At 48.1% G+C, this 21452-nt stretch overlaps 1 protein-coding gene across 1 annotated transcript; it reads right to left on the bottom strand.

Moving 5' to 3' along the window:
- Nucleotides 1-16139: 16139 nt before the first annotated feature.
- MRPL1 (mitochondrial ribosomal protein L1) lies at nucleotides 16140-20921 on the bottom strand. Its single transcript, XM_017836758.1, has 9 exons — nucleotides 20873-20921; nucleotides 20605-20710; nucleotides 19565-19805; nucleotides 19266-19349; nucleotides 18949-19020; nucleotides 18636-18747; nucleotides 18072-18172; nucleotides 17208-17289; nucleotides 16140-16421 (listed from the first exon to the last, which is right to left on the bottom strand). Exons 1-9 carry the CDS (start codon nucleotides 20904-20906, stop codon nucleotides 16249-16251), a joined length of 1005 nt encoding a protein of 334 aa, XP_017692247.1. The 5' UTR covers nucleotides 20907-20921; the 3' UTR covers nucleotides 16140-16248.
- Between the last annotated feature and the right edge of the window lie 531 nt (nucleotides 20922-21452).

Here is a 21452-nt window from a genome sequence, read left to right as displayed (position 1 = left end):
CAGGAGCCAGAACTTCACCTGTAGGACCAAGATGAGGTAAGAAAATGAGACAGAGCAGCAGCTGGGTTTACTCCACATCTCCTGCAAGGGGAGTTAACGGTAAATCCATGCTCTCCCTGGAAAACACCAACTGGTAAACCAGTGTCTGCAGCCCTGCCTCATGTATTAAATGAGCTCAGTGACCAACCCAGTGCCAGGGTCAAGTGCTCAGCTGGTAAAATGCCCGGCTGCACTGACATCAAAGCAGCTCCAGCACTTACAGTAGCTCGGGGCTCAAGGAATGTGGGCTCCCCAAATAGAAAGGTGCTGATCGTGTTTCCATAAGTGACTCTGGCCTCACCTCTGCTTTCTCTGCAACGCTGCAGACTGGCAAGCCTACAGGCCCCACCTAAATCACTCGGGCATCGCTTTCCGGAGACTGAAAGATTAAGCACGAGACCCGTTCTCCGTGCCAGCACAAGGGAGGATATTCCTCATTTTTGTGACCTGCCCAACGCTCCTCACACAGCTCTGCTCTGTCACTCCACACAGATGCTGCTGTCAACACCGTCTCAGGGAGGCTTCCAAATACGAATCCCAGCAGATCACAGCTTCCTCGCTTCCACATCAGCACAGCCGAGGGTCTGAGCGTGAGCTGAAACGCGGCTCTGTTGTTTCAGATGTCACTGCTGACTGATGTGGTTTCAGTGACACTTATGGCACTCTAATGATATTAAATATCTAAAGCCTTCAAAATACTGGTGTAATCATCTAAAGGGGGAAAGGCTCAATTACCAAGGTTATTTTCCCTCTATTTCATCAAACAGCCGCTCAGAGGTTGTTGTACAAGACGTGATGGATTTAACCAGATGCTCCCATCACTTCTGCTGCAGTGCTTGAAAAAACAGCCTCTATAAATACACTGAAAACCCAATGAATTACAGAAGCATGAAATGACTTCAGCAGAGGTTAAAAACACTCTGGCATCACGCAGAATGCACTAAAAATATTAAGTCTAGAGACCTCACTGCGCCTCTCACACAGGACTGCTGCTGATTTTAAGAAGGAGGTTGCTCGGGGAAGCTGCCAGATGAGGAATTATCATCCCCCCAGCCCCAACATGTGGATTTGGCAGCTATTTGCAGAGGCTAACGAAGGCATCTGTGTAAACAGGACGCTGAGGAAAAGATATGACCTTGAAGATCGGATCAGCCCCCTGGCTGGTACCTGCAGAACAAAAGTCATGTTCCCATGCAAGACTAAAAGGAGGGAAATGATCGGATATTAACAAACAGCTGCGGGGTCCCCTGTGCTAGATTTTAATCCTGCACATTCTCAACAAAGCCACGGGTTCAAAAGCATCAAGAACTGCTTGCTGATACCTTGCTGACAAGCAGTGAAAGCCCAGCAGAAACATTCTGTGCAGAAAGCACCACTCCCAGTTTACTTTTGACACTAACAGTTCCTATTATTATTAGGGAAATGAGTATCATGTTAATAATTCAAAAAACAGTGCTGAGAGGGCTTCACATCACCAATCAATGCTCCTGGCAGCCTGGACACAGCAGGTACCCACAGCCAGATTTCACAAGATAGAAATGTCAAGTGGATAAAAGGACAAGGAAAAGCATCACAACTGCACAGCCCACTCCTAAGATGCAAAAAATATCATGGATGACGCCTTCTCCTAGGGAATTCAAGAGGCTCGCCTCTGATCTCACAGATATTTCTCTGCCTGAAGCGAGAAGGAGAACTGACACTCTTATATCTTGTGAGCTTAGATCTTCTCCCACAGAATGAGGTCAGAGGAGATGGATGGATCCGTGGCAACTCCAGCACACTCCTCTCCAAAGAGTGAGGAGATCCAGAGGTCTCACCACTCTCCCAAAGCCAGCAAATCCCTCTGAAACTGCCTGGAAAGGATCCTACGACTAAGAGAAACCCTGTGCTGCACAGTTCCAAAGCAGGACATACACAGGGTTGTGAAGCCACATCACCTTCCAAAAGAAACAGTGGATCAGTGTCATCTTAATTAACTCTGCTGGGAAGAATCAAAGTACTAAGGCAAATTCATGGAAAAGAGACTTAAGAACTATTCCTTATGTCACTTAATGGAAGCACATGATTAATTTTTAGTTTGGGAGGTTTCCACATAATGGTGGATTGAGGCACTTTTAGATTCTCCTTCCATAAGCACGGTGATCCCACATTTTCACTGGGAAATTGAGACAGAAAGGAGTAGGTGCAATTTTTTAAGTCCTTCCTATTTAAAACCAGACCTATGGAACGCTTAAAATTCTGACTCTCAAAACAACAACAGAAAAAATAATCCCTTGCAATAAAAATGCACCGAGTCACTCTTACTCTGAGAATTCAACAGTAAACTAACTTCTTATGTACAACAGAAGATCAGGCTTTTTGCATATATAGAGGAATCTATAAAACTGCAAAAAAAATGTGGAGAGAAATTGCTAACAAGTTTGCTCATGTTTTCCCCTGAAATCACTTTTCCAGGCTCAGAGGAGGAAAGGATTTACTGCACCCCCTAACTGAGCACTGGCTCTCGGCGTGTCAGTAGTGACAACTCTGCCTCCACCCCAAGTTCCCTGTCTTTGCCATCTCACTGCAAGACCCCGACTTTCAGCTCCTGTCCACATCCCTGAAAATTTATTACACTCAAATGAACACTTCCCAGTTCTGAGCCTGCAAGAAGTTTCATTTTGATCTCCACAAAACACATAAAGCAGGTTGGGAAACTACTCTTCTGTTTTGTTTTGAGGAACAAAACATCCAGCTTAAAATTATTCAAATTAATCCGGGAAGGAATCGTGCTCGAGATTTATCCTTTGGGGGAGGAGGGAGAGGTTATTTCCTCTCTCTGATCCTCAGAAACACAGAGCCCAGGACTCTCCTTTAGCTGCAGCATGGCAGCTGGGAACACAAAGATGCTCTGGATGCTGAGCTCCCGGGGTTCATCCGAGGATTCGTTACGGGATGATCCTGGAGCCGCTGCGGTGATTACAAAACCCGGTGTTTTATCCTAACGGGGCTCCTTAATCTACGGCTCAACAATAAACCACAGCAGCAGGAGAACTACAGCAGTCTCCCAACGGAAGTTTGCTGCCTGCATTCCCACCGGGAGCTGTTTAATATGCCTGGCAGAAATAGCAGCATCCCGGCACCATAAACTTCTGAGCCCCACGCGGCTCTTGGCAGCCACTTCCTGACAGGTCCGAGTGCTGACGTGAAATCAATGCTCCCATCTGGGAGAGCTTCAGATTTGGGATTTTTTGTGTTCCTGAAAGGAATATCTTGGGCTCCTTGTGAATTCAGCAGTCAGAACAGCAGCAACTGGAGAGCTGATGTTTGCTGAACAGGCTCAGGGAATGATTTATCCTGGACAACACTGAATCAATTAATTTAACTATAACCGCATTTCTGATGGGGACAGGAGTTATTTAAGGAGAAGAAAAAAAAAGGGGGGGGGGAAAATGCAGTGAAACCAACCTGGAAGATGATAAATTCCACATGGGACCACTGTCCAGACACCAGTGCCTAAGGTTTATGACGGATTAGAACACTAATCATCTATTTCAAAAGCCTGAGGAGACATTCAGTTCCTCGGAATTTCTTCACCCAAGATGTTTCAAGGATGAAGAACAAGGTCTCAAACACATCTTGGGCTGGCAAATGTGCCAGCACTAGTACAGAGCAAAGTGCCCAATTTCCAGGCAATGCCAACAAGAGTTGGGGATCCATCTTCCTCAGTTATCTTAGCTATTTTCCTTTTCTTCACATCATTTCTGGTTTTACCTATTAGATCCAATCAAACAGCCACAAACAACTCGGATTCCCCACTAGGAGACATCAGCAACACAACCATCCTGCACTCATATATCCAGAAGAAATCCATGTGTAAAGAACCTGCTGTCCTACAAGGACTGGAAGTGCATTATAGGCTTTTTCCACTGGCAAAACCTGATTTCTATAATTTTTCTTATCAATTCATCAGACATCACAGCCCCTCCTCTAAGGAGAAAATGCAAACGGGAATCCTGATCAAGGTTTTGAAAGGGTTGAGGAAAGGGAAGGAATGAGGAAGTGACCAAGCAAAGGAAAAAGAGATTTTGCATGATGGGGATTTACAGAGAAAAAGTAAAAGACAAATTACAAGGTATTATTTCCTAAGAAAGCTCTTCAAATGCACCCTGAAAGACGGAAGGCACAACGACCTGTGAAATTTCTAAACGCTGTGTAATTGTGAAATCCTCGTCCTGGTGAATGAATCCATGAGGAGCCCAACATCTCCTGCCAAGGCTCTGGCACACAGCTCCTCTAACTGGGGCATCAAATGTTAATCATCTACTTAAGTCAGCGCTCGTGGCTGAACAGCCACCATCCGGGAACCCACTGGAATGGAAAATGTGGAACAGGGCAGCCCTTGTAAAGACCCTGATCTCCAAATAAAGCCGATGCCAGATCACCTCCCATGACACACGGGAGATTAAAGCACGAGTCTTTCACCAGCCAGGACGGAGGACAGAGAGGGAAGACCCCTGGAGCAGAACACTACAGCCAGCAGACACTCCCACCTCCAAGGAAAAGTCCTTGTGGACAGCAGCGAGTCTCCAACTAAAGCTCAAAAAGCCCCACAACCCCCAGAGTTGCCTCTTGGAGTTTATCGATTTTTCCACGTACCTTTTGTGCCACCCAAAGCAAAGAGGAGCTGTTTCAGAACCTCTTTTTGCCAAAAACACTATGTGTGACTGCTCGGGAAGAGCATCCCATGGATTCTGGGGCCAAACACTGTTCTTGAACACACGCGGATGACTGAGAAGGACGGTGGCTTTACTGCTGGGCCCTGGACTGCTGGAATATGAGATCCAAAAAAAGGAGGGAAAAGGAACGACTTCTGACCAGGGAGTGTGTTGTGAGAAACCACAGACACCACAAGGGAAGTGGATGATAAATTCAGTGTATTTGCAGCCCACTGGGCGAGCAGGGCAGAGAAACACCCTCAGGGTAAGCCGAGACACACCGGCTCTGTGCTTCAGCTGCACCAGGGTAAGTTAAGGCACAGTGCTTGATGCAGGAAAATCTGCCTCATCCCTACTTGGACACCTCATGGAAAGGGACACAGCTACTCCCAGGGAGCAGCACCTGGAGACACCAGGAGTGTGCCCAGCCGGTGCCACTGGCCGCTCCCAGACACACAAAGCTGGTGCTGCATCAATGTATCTCTCACCACTTGTGTCCATCGCTGTTTGCTCATGGAAAATGTGGCAAGGAAGAGCCCTTCCTCAGGGGTATGTACTGCATCAAACCCTGTCTGCTGTGATATATAACACAATTAATCTTCCAGTTTTCACTGCGTGTCATCGGCGTTCACCGGGTCCAAGCTGCTGAAAGGAAACGTGTGAGAATTCCAGAACATCCCAACTCCCAGCTATGCTGTGCTCCGGGTCCTTACCACATGAGGGATCGTTCTCTCAGACCAGAAAGCGACATTCAGAACCACAGAGATAAAAAAGAAAGATCATTTCATATTAAAACCAACTCTTTCACTGATCAAGGGACGAGAATCCACCCGTGAGAGAAAAAAATCCTTACCTTGCCCCTGAGCTTCTTTCACCTGGTCCCACAAAATCAAGAGCCCACCCCCATTCCTCTACATTTCACTGCTGTTTTCCAGCAAAACAAAGAAAGAACACACGTGCAGCACACGCTTGGTTCAAAAAGCACTTTTATTTTGGAGCCTCGGTTGATCCCAGCTTTCTGAAACCCGCGAGCAGAAGAGATTTGCTGCACGAGAAGCATCTCATTATTATATTAATAAACCTTAACTGCACAGCATTCATGTACACCAAGAGGATGTAGCCCCAGGCTAAACAGTGGCATTCAAATCACATTATTTAAAAACAAAAGCATCTTGACCATTGTAAGAGTTAACAAACAAACCTTTCAACTGAAATCTTCACTTCTGATCTCATTTTTCAGTAGTGACTTGTTATTCCTTCTAAAGAAATTGAAATGAAGCTCGTTTTCCACTGCTAATTTGAATTTTTCCCCATCCAGAAGTGCTCTGCACCTGCTAACATTTATTTTACAGAGCCACTGAATTTATTCAGAGTAGAAGCTATCTGCAGTGGGAGACTTAAAAACTGGGGGAAAAAACCCATCATTTTTTATTTATTACCTTTCCCCTCTCATTTCTGTCCAGCACAAGCTATAGATGGAAATGGAAATTTGATTTAAAAAGCATCAAATCAGGCTTTCTTTAAACTTCTGACAACTAAATGTACACAGGTAACCACGAGATGTTACCGAATTTATCAGATTTAAAGGGATACTTGAATGAATAAGGATGTGCAGTCGGTCACATCAGATACTTCAAACCGGTTTATTGTCACTGATATGAGCTAAATAAGCCAAATGACTTAAAAAACAGCTCTGAAGCCGAGCAAGCAGCTGCCTCACACTTTGTGGATTAAGTTAGGGCTTTTTATTCTGTTCATAATTTTCATTCCAACTCCGAGACTAAAAACATTTCCTTTCAGAAAAGCTTCTTTAGTGCTTTATAGTGTTAAAAAAAAAAAAAAGTCATACTTGTGTCTCAGAAAACTTCCAAAAGAATATGTCAGTGCAGAAATTTATCCTGGTGCCATAGGCACCATGTTTTAACAAGGACAAAATCAAAGTGTCCTGGAGGTTGCTCACCTGGACTTTTTCAATTGTCTACCAGCCATCAGGTCATTTATCAAGTCACACTTGCCATTTAAGCCACCTTAATTCACAGCCCTGTGTTCCCCTCCCCTCTTCCCAGGGCTGAAAACTCTTCCTGGCACAAGCCAGCTGTGGATTTGACCAACACCTCCCACCCAGCCTGACTTTCGGAGAGGCACAAATGTGCCCTTCAGCTAAGAAAAAACACTGTGTGTTTTCTTCCTTGCTAAGTAAAGGAAGCTGCTGTGCTGGTTGTGTGGATCTGAAAACTCCCTCAAAGGTGAAGCCAGAGGGAGGAACACGAACCACCTCCACACAGGTGGAAATCGCACCCAGAGAGGTGTTTTTCCTCAGAGGAAAGCCACGAACACAAGCTGACCCTGGACGCACAAGGAGCCAAGTCAGTCAAACAAGATGCAGAACTTTTGCAGCGTTAACAGTTTGAGCAACTCTGCAGTGCCTGCACCTCTACACTTAAATGTCTGATTTATGCACCAAGGATTTTCCAAGTGACTTCAGAGACCTCGCATTCCTACAAAAACCCAGCAGAAACACAGCATGGCCTGGGTTGGAAGGGACCTTAAAGATCAGGCAGTCCCACCCCCTGCCACAGGCAGGGACACCTTCCACTAGCCCAGGTTGCTCCAAGCCCCGTCCAACCTGGCCTTGGACACTTCCAGGGATGGGGCAGCCACAGCTTCTCTGGGCAACCTGTGCCAGGGCCTCACCAACCTCACAAGGAAGAATTTCTTCCTAATATCCCATCTAATCCTGCCCTGTCAGCGTGAAGCCATTTCCCCCTGTCCTGTCACTCCAGGCTCTTGTAAAATGTCCCTCCTCATCTTTCTTTTAGGCTCCCTTCAGGCCACAATTAGGTCACACTGAAGCCTTCTCTTCCCCAGGCTGAACAATCCCAATTTTCTCAGCCTTTCCTCGCAGGAGAGCTGCTCCATCCCTCTAATCTTGGTGGCCTCCTCTGCACGAAAACATGGAGAAAAATCCTGGCTAAGAGGAGACACTGAAAGGAAGCAGTGTTTCTAACCATAGTTTAAGACACCAAAGAAGTTGCTACAGGTTCCTCTTGGAGGTTGTGACCAGCTCTGTGAGTGCCATAGGTGTCCTCTATCACCTTCGTGTCTGCCCCCAGGTTTACTGCAGAGCAGCCCTCTTGGGCTGAAGACAACTACTGCAGTCATTTATTAATAAACACACAATAACCTCACTAAATACAGCGATAAACACCAACTCAAGGATACTGGGAGCAAGTTTTTTTCAAACAGGAATGACCTAACCCAGAATATAACCTCAGTCCTTAGGCACAAATGATACTAGAGACACCCACAGCAGCATTTCAAACACACAGCAGCAGTGAAAGAAAGAGCAGAGAAAAAAAAACCCCCCGAAACATCAGAAAAACACAAAAGGGAATAAACATCTTTGAGGGACATGAACCCCTCTCTTGCCAACCCAGCAATGCTCAGCAGGAAGAGTCCTGCCATCCAGTTCACTCCACTGGAATCTTTAAACAGTCCAGTGGCTGTCAAGACCTTCCACTCTACATCATTAAGGGGAGCAAACACATTTAGCCTGCTTCAACTTCCTCCCAGTCCACCCACCAAAAACACTCGCCTCCAGCAATTCCCCTCTTGGGAGCAGAAAAACTTCCAAGCCTCCAAGTCCACACTGGAAGGGCAAAGGGCAAACCCCTGCCACCAGCTGTTTCCACAGGGCCCAGTGGCCGTGTGTCACACACGCAGAGCACACAGCCCCTCTTGCTCCAAGAGAAATAAAACCCCAGACAGCTGCCGCCTCCCTGCCTGTGCTAACAAATCCCTGAGCCAGCCTGCTGTGGGACTGGAGGCAGGTCCAGAAGCATTCCAGAGACACAAAGTTGCTCAGCCGTTTCCTTTTTAGCCAGAAGTACCCGAGCAAGGCAGACCAGTGTTACAGAGCAAAACACTGCTCATAAATTCTTAAAACCTGTGATTCTCGTACAAAGTCGCCCACGGGTTATGTACACGCAAAGAGAGACACTAGAAAAGGAAAGATGTTGGGTTTATAAAGGAGAGACTCACCTTTATACACAGGACACACTGTGACCAGCTGAGAGGAAAAGGTTTTGAGCTGTTGTCATTAATTCAGGGAAAGAAACACACATCCTGCCATTACATTTTACAAAGCATCACCTCCATCGTGCCTAGGACTGGATATCTGTCACTCACATGGCTTCCAAGAACCTGGAAATATCCCACATCACATCTTTTCACACGCTGGCCAAAGGAGCCCCAGATAGACACAGGCAGTAGTTACTCCCCTGCTGTTTTCCAGCAGACTGACAGAGCTGTGACCTGCACCCCAGTTGCAGGGGTGACAAAAAAATCAAGGACTAGACTCAAGTTCAACAGCACCTTCTCAAACCTTTCCCTGGCAAAACACGTGTGAGCTTTTACCTACCTCAAATAAGAGGCCGTGGTAGACGCAGGCACCTGAGGGAGCAAAGGAAAATAAAATGGGTTAGAAACCAGTGACAGCAGCACATTCCCCAGTGAACCTGCTCTGGCACAGCACGAGCAGCACTGAGCAGCCACCTCTGGCCATGCACTCGCCAGCCACGAGGAAAATGCAGTTCGGGGCCAGCTGGGCAACCCCTGGGTAAGCGACAGGCTCAAGAGAGGCACAGACAAGGCACATGCAAAAGGGGAGGCTGCCAAAATAACGGTGAGAAGAGCCAGCCTGAATTGCCACTCCTAAATCACTCCTCCATGCACAACAGGACAAGCTCACAGGGGCTCCTCTTGCTTCAGACTTCCCTGTCCTCGCTGCTGGCTGAGAGAAAGGTTCTCCGAGCCAGGGAGAGAGACAGGCGCCCATCCAAGCACACTTTGCATATTCTACTTCAATAATCACATAAAAGGGTAGGAAATAAAACCAGGAATAAGTTGAATGACAGCTCTTCCATTGATTTGCTGGGAAAACAGTTGTTCTTGAACAACTACACAGATCTGCCTCCTGAAAACGTGACAGGAATGTGTAACCAGAAGCAGCCCAAAAAACTCGGAGATGAAAAGGAAAGAGAACGCGGGAAAGGCTGCCTTGAGGGACCCCCCGGAGAAGTAAGAATTTCCTTGTCAAAGAGTGTTGCTTCCCAAGAAATGCATATAAGACAAATCTGTACAGAAAACCTGGGAGCTAACACTCCTTTGAACCAAAAGCTCCTCCTTCGAGCCCGTCTTCAGCTCAGCTGCAAGAGACCACGGAGGCACCATTGGGAATTATTTTCCCTTGCCAAGAGGAGCCACAAGAGCCCAATCGTGTGCCCCTCAAATTCAGCAGATAAGCTTTCCTTTCGGCAAGAGAGGATAATTTCAAGGTTCACCGTGCAGCTGCACCTCAAAATCCAGTGCAAAACACAAGGTCACCTATTGTTGGGAGGCACGTGGGGACAAAAAGCCACGAACGACTTAATACCAGTTGGTCAAAAACAGCACAACTCACATGTTTTACCCCCCGTGGGCTGGCTGCTCTTTTTTTTAGCTCACTCACAGCTATAGTTCCTTAAAAGTATCAGTGTGCTCATCCCCTCCGGGGCCAGAGCACAGAGTAAGGACTATATAGGACTAGAAACCAAACTCACAAAGTCTAATCCTTCTCTAAAGAGGGCAGAGACATTTTTCCCTCCCTCACAAGTTACCAAGGGGGGGCACTAAGATACAACCCAACTTTGCAGGACTTGGGAAATCCTTAAATACCTCTGATTTTTATTCCCAACCGTGAGCAAGCCAAGGACATCACACACACATCGAGCAACTCTCGTTACAGCGCCCTCATTTTCCACGCAACCCCCAGTCCCCAGGGTGATCGACACCTGTTGCAAATCACACCTGAAAACGTTCCTGCAAATGATGGCTCTGCCTCGCACCCACTGAAGCAGCTTTTGAGTGGCAGCATCGCATAACCTTGTCTGTCCAGAACACCACGAAGACACCGACGCCTGGTGTGTCCCCCCTCCCGAGCACCCTCGCAGCGACATCCACACAGGGCAAGCTGCATTCAGCCGAATTCAACTGAATCCCATTCAGATGAATCCTCCTTAAAACACGGGAAGGCGGGCGGCCGGTGCCCGCTCCCCGCAGCTCCCCTCACGCACCCCAGGCAATGCCCAGCTCCCACCACAGCATTCCCGAGCCCTGCCCACGGACACCGGCACCCGTGGGGCGTGCGAGGGCTGCGGGCCGGCTCTGTGCCCCCTCCCGCACGGGCACGGGGTGGTTTCTGTGGGTTCGGACAGCCGAAGCCCTCACCAGCCGCTTGCGGGGTAACAAGCCCCCTCACCTGGGCATTGGCTCCCTGCTGTCCTGCGCTGCCTTCCCGCCCGGCGTGAGGGGCAGCCCCGCGACGGCCGAGGCGGGACACGCTCCTCCATCCCCGGCGCTCCACGGCCGCTCCCGGGCACCCACCGGCGGGGAAGAGCCGCGGGAAGGGCCGGGCACGGGCACCGCCTCGCCCCGGTGCCCCTCACCTCGCCCGAGGAGAGGCCGCCAAAATGGCGTGGGGCGGAGGCGGACCCCCCGCCCGGGCCGGGGCCGGGGAGCGGGGATGGAGGGAGGCGGGGAAAGCCCACCCGAACCCCGCGGGAAACGGCGGGCTCGGAGCTGGGTGTCTCCTCAGGGACAATCCCGCGGGACGGGGACGCGCCCGGCGCTACGACTCACCTGAGGAGGAGGCGGCGGCGGCGGCCAGCGCAGCGCCGAGGAGGCTCAGCGTGGCCCAGGCGGCGCTCGGGGCGCCCATGGCCCCGCGGCGGCAGCAGCGCAGCGGGCTGTGCCCGCCCGCCCCTCGGCAGGTGCCGGGGCAGCGCCTCGGCCCCCGCCCCGCCGCCAAACTTTGCCCGCAGACAAAGCGGCAGCTCCGCGCCGCAGCCCGCCCGCCCCCCGCCCCGCCCCGGGCAGCGCGGCGCCCTCCTTCCTCCTCCCGGCACCGGGGGAGCTTCTCCTTCTCCTCCTCCTCCTTCCTCCTCCCGGCACCGGGGGAGCTTCTCCTTCTCCTCCTCCTCCTTCCTCCTCCCGGCACCGGGGGAGCCTCTCCTCCTGCTCCTCCTCCTCCTCCCGGCACCGGGGGAGCCTCTCCTCCTCCTGCTCCTCCTCCTCGACACCTTGGGCAGGGGAGCCGCGGGAGCCTCTCCTCCTCCTCCTCCCCCGCACCTTGGGCGGGGGGACCAGGGGAGCCTCTCCTCTTCCTCCTCCTCCTTCTCCTTCTCCTCGGTAGCTCCCTGGGGATGAAACGGCCCCCAGCGATCCCACAACCTGTCCCAGCCGCAGCAGCACCGGGAACAGGCAAAGCAAGCGTGTTTGTGTTGGACCTGACCCCGCTGCCTTTAGCCTGGCTCGCACATTGATGCCTGGGAAAGGTCACCCCTCTCCCCGTGGGTGTGAAGCTGTTCAGTAGTTGTGTTTGGGTGTCTGTCAGTTTTGTTTGTATTATTGTAACAAGAAGTACAACAAAGGGGCAGGGTCTGTTTAGGGAAACGACGGTACTTTTGTCACTGCCTTGTCCATTTCTTCCTGCCGTGTCACCTCCTTTGCTCTGCCTTTCTAGAGCAAATCCATGGAATAGATGAAGACTCCAACATTAGCAATCACAAATCAAGCACTCAAATTAAGAAAAAAGACCAAAGCCCAGGCTAAACTGTTCCCCTTACAGCGTTTTCTTGCTTTAAGCACCTCAACACACACACGGTGCCACGTCCACTCATGAAAAACTCCCTCTCTCACCCCTCCAGCACTGCACACCCAACAGAAGGTACTGGAGCCAACTTTTCCAAATGAAAACTGGGCTCTTTTAAGTCTGAGGATAAAGAAAACCAGACCCGCATTGGAAGTCTCAGCCATTAAACTGCTACGAGCCAAAGCCTCAACCTGAAAGGAACTAAAAAAGCGAGCTTAGTTTTACCAGTCCATGAATGAAATCATCTTTTTTTCCCAGCTAATTTCAGTGTTCCTGTTTCATAGCAGTATCCCAATTCCCACATAGCAGTCAGTTGTACAGAGCTGGGCTGCTGCTGCCTTCATCTCCTGATTAAATGCAACGATGGCAGCTCAATTTGATAATAATTCCTCGTGGTAGTTCCATCTGTTCAGTTCTGATTCACTTCCTAATGAACACTACCATCTTGAACTCCAAGCTGGAGGTCAGATTTCCCTTTTTTTTTTTTTTTTCCAGGATTGCATGCCTTTAATCACCGTGCTGGAATTCCAGCAACAAATGTGAGATGCAAAATGTGCAGCTTGGCATGGCTCCAAGATCCAAGCAGCGATTTGCATGATGAGTTTCTCAAGTTAATGCTCATTAGCTATTAGCAGGAGGTTGTTCTTTATAAAAATAGGAGCAGGGAGACATAACAACTATCTCTGCACGCACCAGCACTATACAAACAAGTGTTTCGTGTTCCTTTCAGATACGGCAGAAACGATGAAAGGAAGAAATGCACAGGCCCTTATTCCCTTCTAACTCCTCAAGTGAAACTCAGGACAACTTGATCAAACTCAAAGGAGCACCAGCAAGGGACAACGGGTGGAAATAGTAAAAGCCAAGTACAGAGAGGGTTCATTAACTTATTAATGTGTAAAATCCGTCTTTCGATCGTTCCAAGTGCCACAGCCCTGTCCAGCCCTGCCAGTGACCCAAACAATACGTCACTGCAGAGTCACCACACACAGTAGTATTTTAACTTAACCCAGCATCCCCCAGTACCTGGCAGTTTGGGAAGACTGGAGTTTTCCTCGTTTTCCAAGCAGTCTTGGAGCTGACACTGACCAACGGTACTGCAGGACATAAATGTCATCATATTTAATCACTCGCAATGCCCAGCTCAGCACTAAAAACACCTCACCCCTGCTAGTTTTGGATGTGGCATTTGTAACATCCCCGCCCTCCTCTTCCAGCCTCACCTCCGTGGCAGAACTCACAGCAAAAGCCTCGTGAACTCGGTTTGACCTACAGAGATTCCAAGTTTTTTGGAGTGCAATGAATTCCCGTACAAGTCCAGGTTGAGGCTGTGTCAGCCTAAACCCTGCATTCCCCAGAGCTGCACACGTGCTTCCAGGACAATTTCTTCCTTGTTTGGGCAAATGTTTCTGTGTGCTCTCGTCATGAATCCCAGCTCATCTCCCGCTCCTCTCCTCAGTTAAATAACAGCAGCTCCAGATAAAAAAAAAATTTAAAAGCCACTGTACATTATCTGCATTACAAAGGCATTGCAGCATTCCCTTTTTTGATAAAATTTTTCCAAAATTGTGATTTCTAGAAGCCAGCAATGTACAACACTGTTTCAGTACCACACAGACCAGGGGCATTATCCCTTTAGCATTTAGCAGCACGTATTCAGAACTACACCCGAAAACTTGCAGAGTTCGTGAGCTACTTCTCTTGCTGCCCTGACTTCTGGAGGGCCAGATTTACAGTATTCCCACAGTATTCGAATTTTCCAAGCGCAGATCTCCGCAGGAACTTTGTTATTCCACACACTTTTATTCTTTGAGAGCACACTCAGCAGTCTGAGAGCCTCCGATTTAAGCTCACCCGCATATTTATGCTCAAGCATCACTTTTTTAAATCCACCAAAAAGGGCATGATGGATATTAAAGCCTTGGAAATTAGCCAAAAGAACAGAGAAGAGAGCAAGAAACCTATGCAAATGATATCACAAGGTTTGCTTCTCCACACCAAGAGGTAACTTACCTTCACACTGCTCCTCTGGGGTCACAAACAGCACATATCCACGGTAATGCCTCATAATATCCCTTACATGTGTAATCCCTTAGTAATAAAGACACTCCTGGCTTACACACAGGCACAAAACGTGATCTTCAGGGTGAAACAGCCTTCCTGTAAAACAGTGTCCTACCTTTTGCTAAAATTCAGAATGCTGATCACCCGCTGGTGATCCAGCTGGGATGCACCAAGAGCCAGGTCCCGAAGCACATCCCTGTGGCTTCACGTTTCCTGCTCGTCCTCAGCACAAATTCCAAGCAGGAAAAAGGTGGCAGGATCAGGGATGTACTTGCAGAGGATGCTGTACATGAGCTAATGAAGGGAGACAGGCTGTAGATGAGGAGCTTATGCAACGTGATTAATTTTCTTTTCACTAGAAAAAAACACCCAGATAAAACTTGTCAGAAGTAATCAAGCCTTTTGTGCAGGCTGATTAAGTGACTACCTTTGCTCATGGACTAGACCTGCCAGCACACAACCACTAGTTACCTGTACAATCAATTATTTAAAGCACAGGGTAAAGGAGAAAAACTCCACAAATCTGAAGTAATTAAAAAAAAAAAGTTTCTTCTTAATTACTTACCCTCACCTATCTTCTCAAACTGGTGCTCCAGATCAGAAATTCCTAGACATCAGTATTAGGAAGCTAAAAAAGCTTTACTCTACAACTTAAACTTGTGCAGAACAAAGGAAGGAGGGAAAATGTGTTCAGATGGACACCCAAGTGCACCGGCATTGCTTTTTCCACATAGAACCCAGCAAGTCTACTTAGTCACTGTGAAACTTTCCTCCACACCCCTAAAGAGAATTTTTTGATCAAACTCTGAGCAAAGCACCCCACATAATCCATAATCTATCACTGTGGCCCAACAGGAACATTCCAAGATTCCTGACTGACAGCAGCCAAATGCTTCAGATGGGAACTACAAGAACTTCCATGCAGACGTATCTGAGCAACCTCTTGGAAAAACAAGCCCTGCCTCCAATAACAGGAATGACTTCAAGTCACAAATCTTTCCAGATTCGGATCAGCTCATCCAACAGGATCCCTATTGTAAATAGCCAATCCTTTTAGGAACCATCTTACATTTGGGGGTACAGTTTTACTAACATTAAAAAAAAAAAAAAACCACCCAAGGAGAATTTCTTTTTCCAACACTTATACAGGAGGGAAGAGCAGGAACGCCACCTCCTGGAAAGAACGGGAAAGACATCCTGGTTGCCAGTGTATATTTAAGAACTGCGCTGGAGGAAAGCAGGAAAAATAAGAAATCAGAGCAATTTCCACAGCTTGAATGAAATCAGTTCACGTTCCAAGCACACCCAAGACGGGCTGATCCACTTATCCCAAGTGGTTGTTCACAAGCCCTTCAAGAACCACCTCTGTGATGGAAAATAGACAAGTGACACTTGGAGCTTCAGGCAGGATTCATCCCAAAATATTATAAGCACAATTCTGCCTGGGATAGTGCAAGCAAACCATGAACTGCCTGGATTCTCTGAGGGACGTAGTTTCAGTTACACAGAGGTGAACCTGCATTGTTTGAGATAGAGGGTGCATGGCCACTCCTCCCACAGAACACATTCAATTTTTCCTTAGGGAAAAAAAACTCCCTGGTTCTGACAACAGGCTCCTGTTTGTGACATTGTTACACAGAAATTGGAAGTGAAATTCACGAGTTCCATTTATTTTTTTGTTTCCACAGAGCATGATTTGAACGACACCCTTTGCTTCCTGAGCGTGATCGTCAGATCTACAAGGAAAGACCTCAGGTACTAACGGGGTTCCTGGACAGGTTTTTCTGCTTCATCCTCATCATCTGCGCTTCTCTCTTCTTCTTCTTCTTCCTTTTCTTCTGCTTTCTCCACTTGAGGTAAGATGCCATCAAGGTTCACTTGCAAACCTTCACTGGTTGAAGATCTGATCACCAACCTCTGCACAATGGGATCTAGAAAACAAACACCACCCATGTGGTCACTCGGCCCCTTTCCACGGCTCCAGGCTGACTCACCTCAGTATTAATCCTCACCGTGTCCAGAATCCCAACAAGACACATCCCTTCAGCCCACAGTTTCCCATCCTCCCTGGCAGACACCTGCTATCACCTATGGAAAGCCTGACAAGAACTAATTAAGTTGTTGATAACTAGTTGCTGTAAATGATTGACAGTAAAGCACAGCTAGACTCCATTGTTGTAAAGATTAGCAAGTTTGCTTCCCACAAACAGGAAATATTTTTCATCAGGGCCCACCACAAGAATCAATCACTAATCAGCAGAAATGCTACCAAGACCAGATGACTGAACTAGGCTGGCATAATTCACATTTAAAATCATCCAGAACAAAAATATCACCCCTTTCTGCACCTATTTATTATATTTCAGGTCAACCAACCCTTTATGCTTTTTATTTGGACTCCTCAAGGCATGGCCTGGTCTCTGTACAGCAGTTACTATTAACAGCATCACTGGGAGAGGTGCAAGATGATTCTTTTGGCAGACACGAGGCAAGTATTAGTATAAAAAGTTCTTTTCTTCGCTCACTTCAAGGCTACTCTTCCCTAAAATTATGCTCATGAACCACCACTTCCTCTCCAGCTAAGCAGATGCCCCAGAAATTTTGGAAATATCCTGAGAATAGAAAGGTCACTTAATGACAATCAGTTAAAACCACTCAGTTCTTAAGTTTTGTTTGCTAATAACTTGAACTCCCACCTTAGAACAGCAGCTCCTTACCGTAAGGTGGTGGCTTGAAGGTGCAGATATCATGGATAACTGCCTTTAGATTGGCAATTATGTGCTCAGTAGGCATATCCAGCTGGAAAAGGACAATGCCAGGTTAGACATGGCAGTACTTGAAGCCCAGATGAGTAAACCTGAAAACACTGGGTATTTATTTATCCTACACTTGGGTAGATCTTCCTTCTCCGTGTTCCCTGTTAAGGAGTTCAAAATCCCACTAACAGCCCCACAATGAAGACAGGCAATGCTCAGAGGGTTTCAAGTATTTCAAGACAGCTCCCACACCCAATTAAATATCCCAGCTTCCAAACAAGCATTCCACACTAAATCCTGGTGTGCACACAATCAGCTATCTCCCTGTTCAAAGTCTGGAACAATTCTCTCGGGATCAGGTGGTTAGTACCCTTCCTTCCTGTGCCACCATCAGTTAGAGGAAAACTAAACATCAGGCAGGGTTGAAAAGAGACAAACCAGAAGGAAAAATAAAAAACACACAGTTTGGGGCACAGAAAATAAGTAAATAAGCAGAAATTAATGTTATATTTCTGCTCCGGTCCAGAACTACCGTTATCAAAATTAAAAGTCTTTTATTATTTGGGTAAAGCAAAGACTTTTTCATCCTTCTGTCCATATTGACCACGGACTTACAAACCCATAGTTCATTTACTTAAAAAAAAAAAAGGGGGTTAAAACCAGCTGAAGATGCTGCACAACAAAGAGTTCCATCTCCTTCACAGGTCAGCTAAAGAACATGGTTAAAAATCTCGGGCAACAGATTGAAAACATCTTTTTTTTTCCCCTTTCTTTTAATACTAACTTGAGTTCTGCTCAGGAGAGAAAACTCTCCATACAACTCACCCTGGCTATCCTTGTCTTGATTACACTCTCGTCTTGCACGGCGTACTCGTGACATTCTCGGAAGAGCTGCACCATTTTGGGAATATCACTGCCCAGGGAATCTATTTAAAAAAAAATAAAATAAATAAAGGCAAAAAAAGGCAAAAAGAGTTGTCTGAGCGATGCTTATTAGCACAGATAAGTGTGGTATTAGTAAAGTGGTAATTAATTAAGGCAGCTGAACTCCGCTCCAAAATGCAGTTTCACAAACAAGACAGTGGTGTCCTCAGGGGTATTATAGAAACAGTTTCCATCTTCCCTCCTTCCTCATTCATCAGGATTAATTAAGGGCAATTAGCAGGCAAATTTATCTTGGTTCTAATCCCGGGTTTGCCTGTTGTAGGAGAAAAGCACAAATCTGGATTCCTGAAATTTCCTTTACCAAAGGCAGAACAAGTGGTGCAGTCAAATGCGGTCTAACACTCAACGTAATTACACGTCCTCGTCAAAAAAACCTTTCAGTGGCACCTCCAGAGTTAAATCCTCTTCAGCAATCGAGAGCTGCAAGGAAGAATCGCTTCTTACTTTTTCTGGTGCTCGGGAATTTCCGTTTCAGTTTGTTCCTCAGTGGTATTAGCTTGGGTATTATGGCAGGAACAGCCACATAGAAATCTGCTTGGATTTCATCCTCCAAGATCTGCAACAAAAACAATTCGATATATTTAGGACACAAGTGGACCTACAAAGCTGTTCTGAGCACACAAACCCATCCCTCACTCTTCACATTGGCAAGCTGGAGTTTACTGGACATCGGGTTTCTTCCCCTCCCCAGGCCCAAACACAGTTTAAATTAGGCTATATATATAATTCTTAAAAATATTAAAATAAAAACCAATACCCATTTCATTAATTCAAGTCCCCCCACGATCTCAGCTCCACTCTCCCGAGCTATTTCAGCTTCTTGCTCATTCTGTTGAGAGAAAAACATAGCTATGAACAGCTGTACTACCAATTAGTCTGTACCAAAAAGGCTTCACTTTTGTAAAAACTTTGGCTCAAGCTTTTGCTTCGGGACAAAAATCGATTCTTTTGGACTATCTCATACAGATATGTGGAAGTCTGTTCTGCTAGGATGATTAAGTGGCAAAGGACAGCTGCAGGAGTTTTCTGGACACATAAAACACACGCTAATAAAGTTAATCCAGGCTCACCCACCTCTGTGAAAACCAAAACCTTATTCACTTCATCCGTAAAGCGATGGGGAAGGACGACGGCACCCGAGAAAGGATCCAGCTTTTTCTAGGAAGTGAATCAAAAAAACAGTAAAAAAACCAAAGAGAAATCGTGACTCAAGGGCAAGTTACAAATCCAAACAAGGTGAAGAAGCGAAACAGTGACCCCAGAACAAAGCACAGCGAGGTGTGCTGGCAAAACCACGCAAGTGCAAAGTCTGGAGCAGATTTAAACCCTTAAAAAAAAACCCGCCAAGATCCCCACACCCTTCCAGACCTAACCTTCTTCAGGGCCATATCCAGGAACACATTGATATAGACAAACTGCTTGGGGTGAGTGAAGTCCAGCTGCTGGAACTTCTTCAGCATGCCCACGGCCTGCTCCAGGTCGTAGAAGGGGCGCCGGTAGAGCCACGTCAGGTACACGTCGTCCACAGGCTTGGTCATCAGCGGCCGCCGCCGGCGGGAGGGCTTGTCCTTGGCTTTCTCCTTCTTGGTCCACTGGGCACCTTTTTTGGCAGGTCTAAGACAAAAAAAAAAAAAACAAACCAAACCTTTAAACCTTGTTGGGTCATCAGTTGAAGAGTTTGGCCTGTCAAGAACATGGTGTGTCACGTGTTAAGGACCTGCTGCTGCACCAAAGCAAAACCAGCATGTGGGGAACACAGCCCCTGGGCTGGCCTAAACTGAGAAAATCCAACAGGGAAGGAACAACTGCAAGGTTTCTCTTCTTCTTGTTGTAGCAGTCTCACCTTATAAAAAAGGTTTCTCCTCCCTTCCCTGCAGCATTTTGCATGCAGTTAAACACCAGCCCCAATTTTCACCCTTCTTCCTATTTCCAGAGGGTCTCAAGGCATGGAAAAAAATATTAAAATGTTTTTCTAAAAATTAGTAACTAGACACTCCATTCCTGTCTAACCATGACAACGGAGTCTGCAGCACTTCAGAACGCTCGGTGTAAAACACTGTTCACACTCCTGTACACTGAGGTCCTTCTCACTTCTCCAAGTCATGCTGTGTTATTAAAGAGGCAACAAATTAAACACTAAAAAGCAAACTGAAGACGAGGAAGTGTTTGAAACCGAGCCCACGAGCTCAGCAGCCTTCATGCTGTAACCCTGCCACGGCCCCCAAAAGCACATCTCAAAAACACCCGCTCAGTCTTTCCCCGTAACCGTGACACTCTTTATGACAAGTGTTTACGCCACCAAGGCCACTGGGCTGTTGGAGCAACACTGCAGACACCAAGAACGCCCCACACACCCCGCTACCACCACCCCCGCGGCCGAGGGAGCCTCCCGGGATGCCGGACCCGCACTCACTTGGCTGCCGCCGCGAAGGGCCGGGCGGTCGCGGCGTTCACCACGGCGGGGGCGGCGAGGCGCTGCTCCAGCCCGGTGCGGACCCACCCGCGCTGCGCGGCCAGTGCTGCGGGGGAAGAGCAAACATCGCTTCAGACAGGCGTCGAGGCCTCCTGCTACCCCTGCCCCGCCCGGGCAGGCGCTCCCCGGACCCCAGGACCGCTCCAGGGCGGCGGGCGGAGGCGGAGAGGCGGCGGCGCCCCCGGCTCCCTCAGCACAACCCCGTCACCTCTCCACAGGCAGCGGGCGCTGGGCGCCGCCATCTTGCCGAGCCGCCGCGGTGCAGCGCACAAAGCGCTCCCCGCGGAACTGGTTCCCCGAGACCGAGGACGGTGTTCCCTTTACTGCCGTCCCCCCGCCCGTCGTGCCCTGGGCCTGGCGTTCCGCGGGTGCGCTTTCCCCCTCTCCTGGCGTGTGCCCGCTGCCCGGAGAGGAGTAACCCCTTGCCGGGGGCTGGTTAAAAGCCTCCAGTTCGCTTCTTAACCGGCCTGAAAGAGGTCTCGGGGCAATCTCGGGGTTGTGTCATAGTGCCGCGAACAAAACTGGTGTTCCCGCCCCCGAACCAACATGGCGGCGGCTCCTGAGGTCTGAGGGCAAGCAGAGCCGCTGACATGGGCGCGTTTCCACCTGTTCCACCACGTCTGCTTGGGTGAACATTGTCAAATTAACGCGAACATTATCTAGTTAACGCCTAATAGTGTGAGCTCCGAGCCCCGTGTAATTCCAGAATGGTATTTTCCGGCTGCCATCACTCCTCTTCCCTTGAAAATGCATTGGGATAAGAGTTGCCTGATCCACACTGTTCCACT

This window comes from Lepidothrix coronata, unplaced genomic scaffold, assembly GCF_001604755.1.
Source record: "Lepidothrix coronata isolate B3197 unplaced genomic scaffold, Lepidothrix_coronata-1.0 Scaffold283, whole genome shotgun sequence".
NCBI classification, from domain to species: Eukaryota; Metazoa; Chordata; class Aves; order Passeriformes; family Pipridae; genus Lepidothrix; species Lepidothrix coronata.
This window is presented reverse-complemented; position numbering and strand designations above follow the sequence as displayed.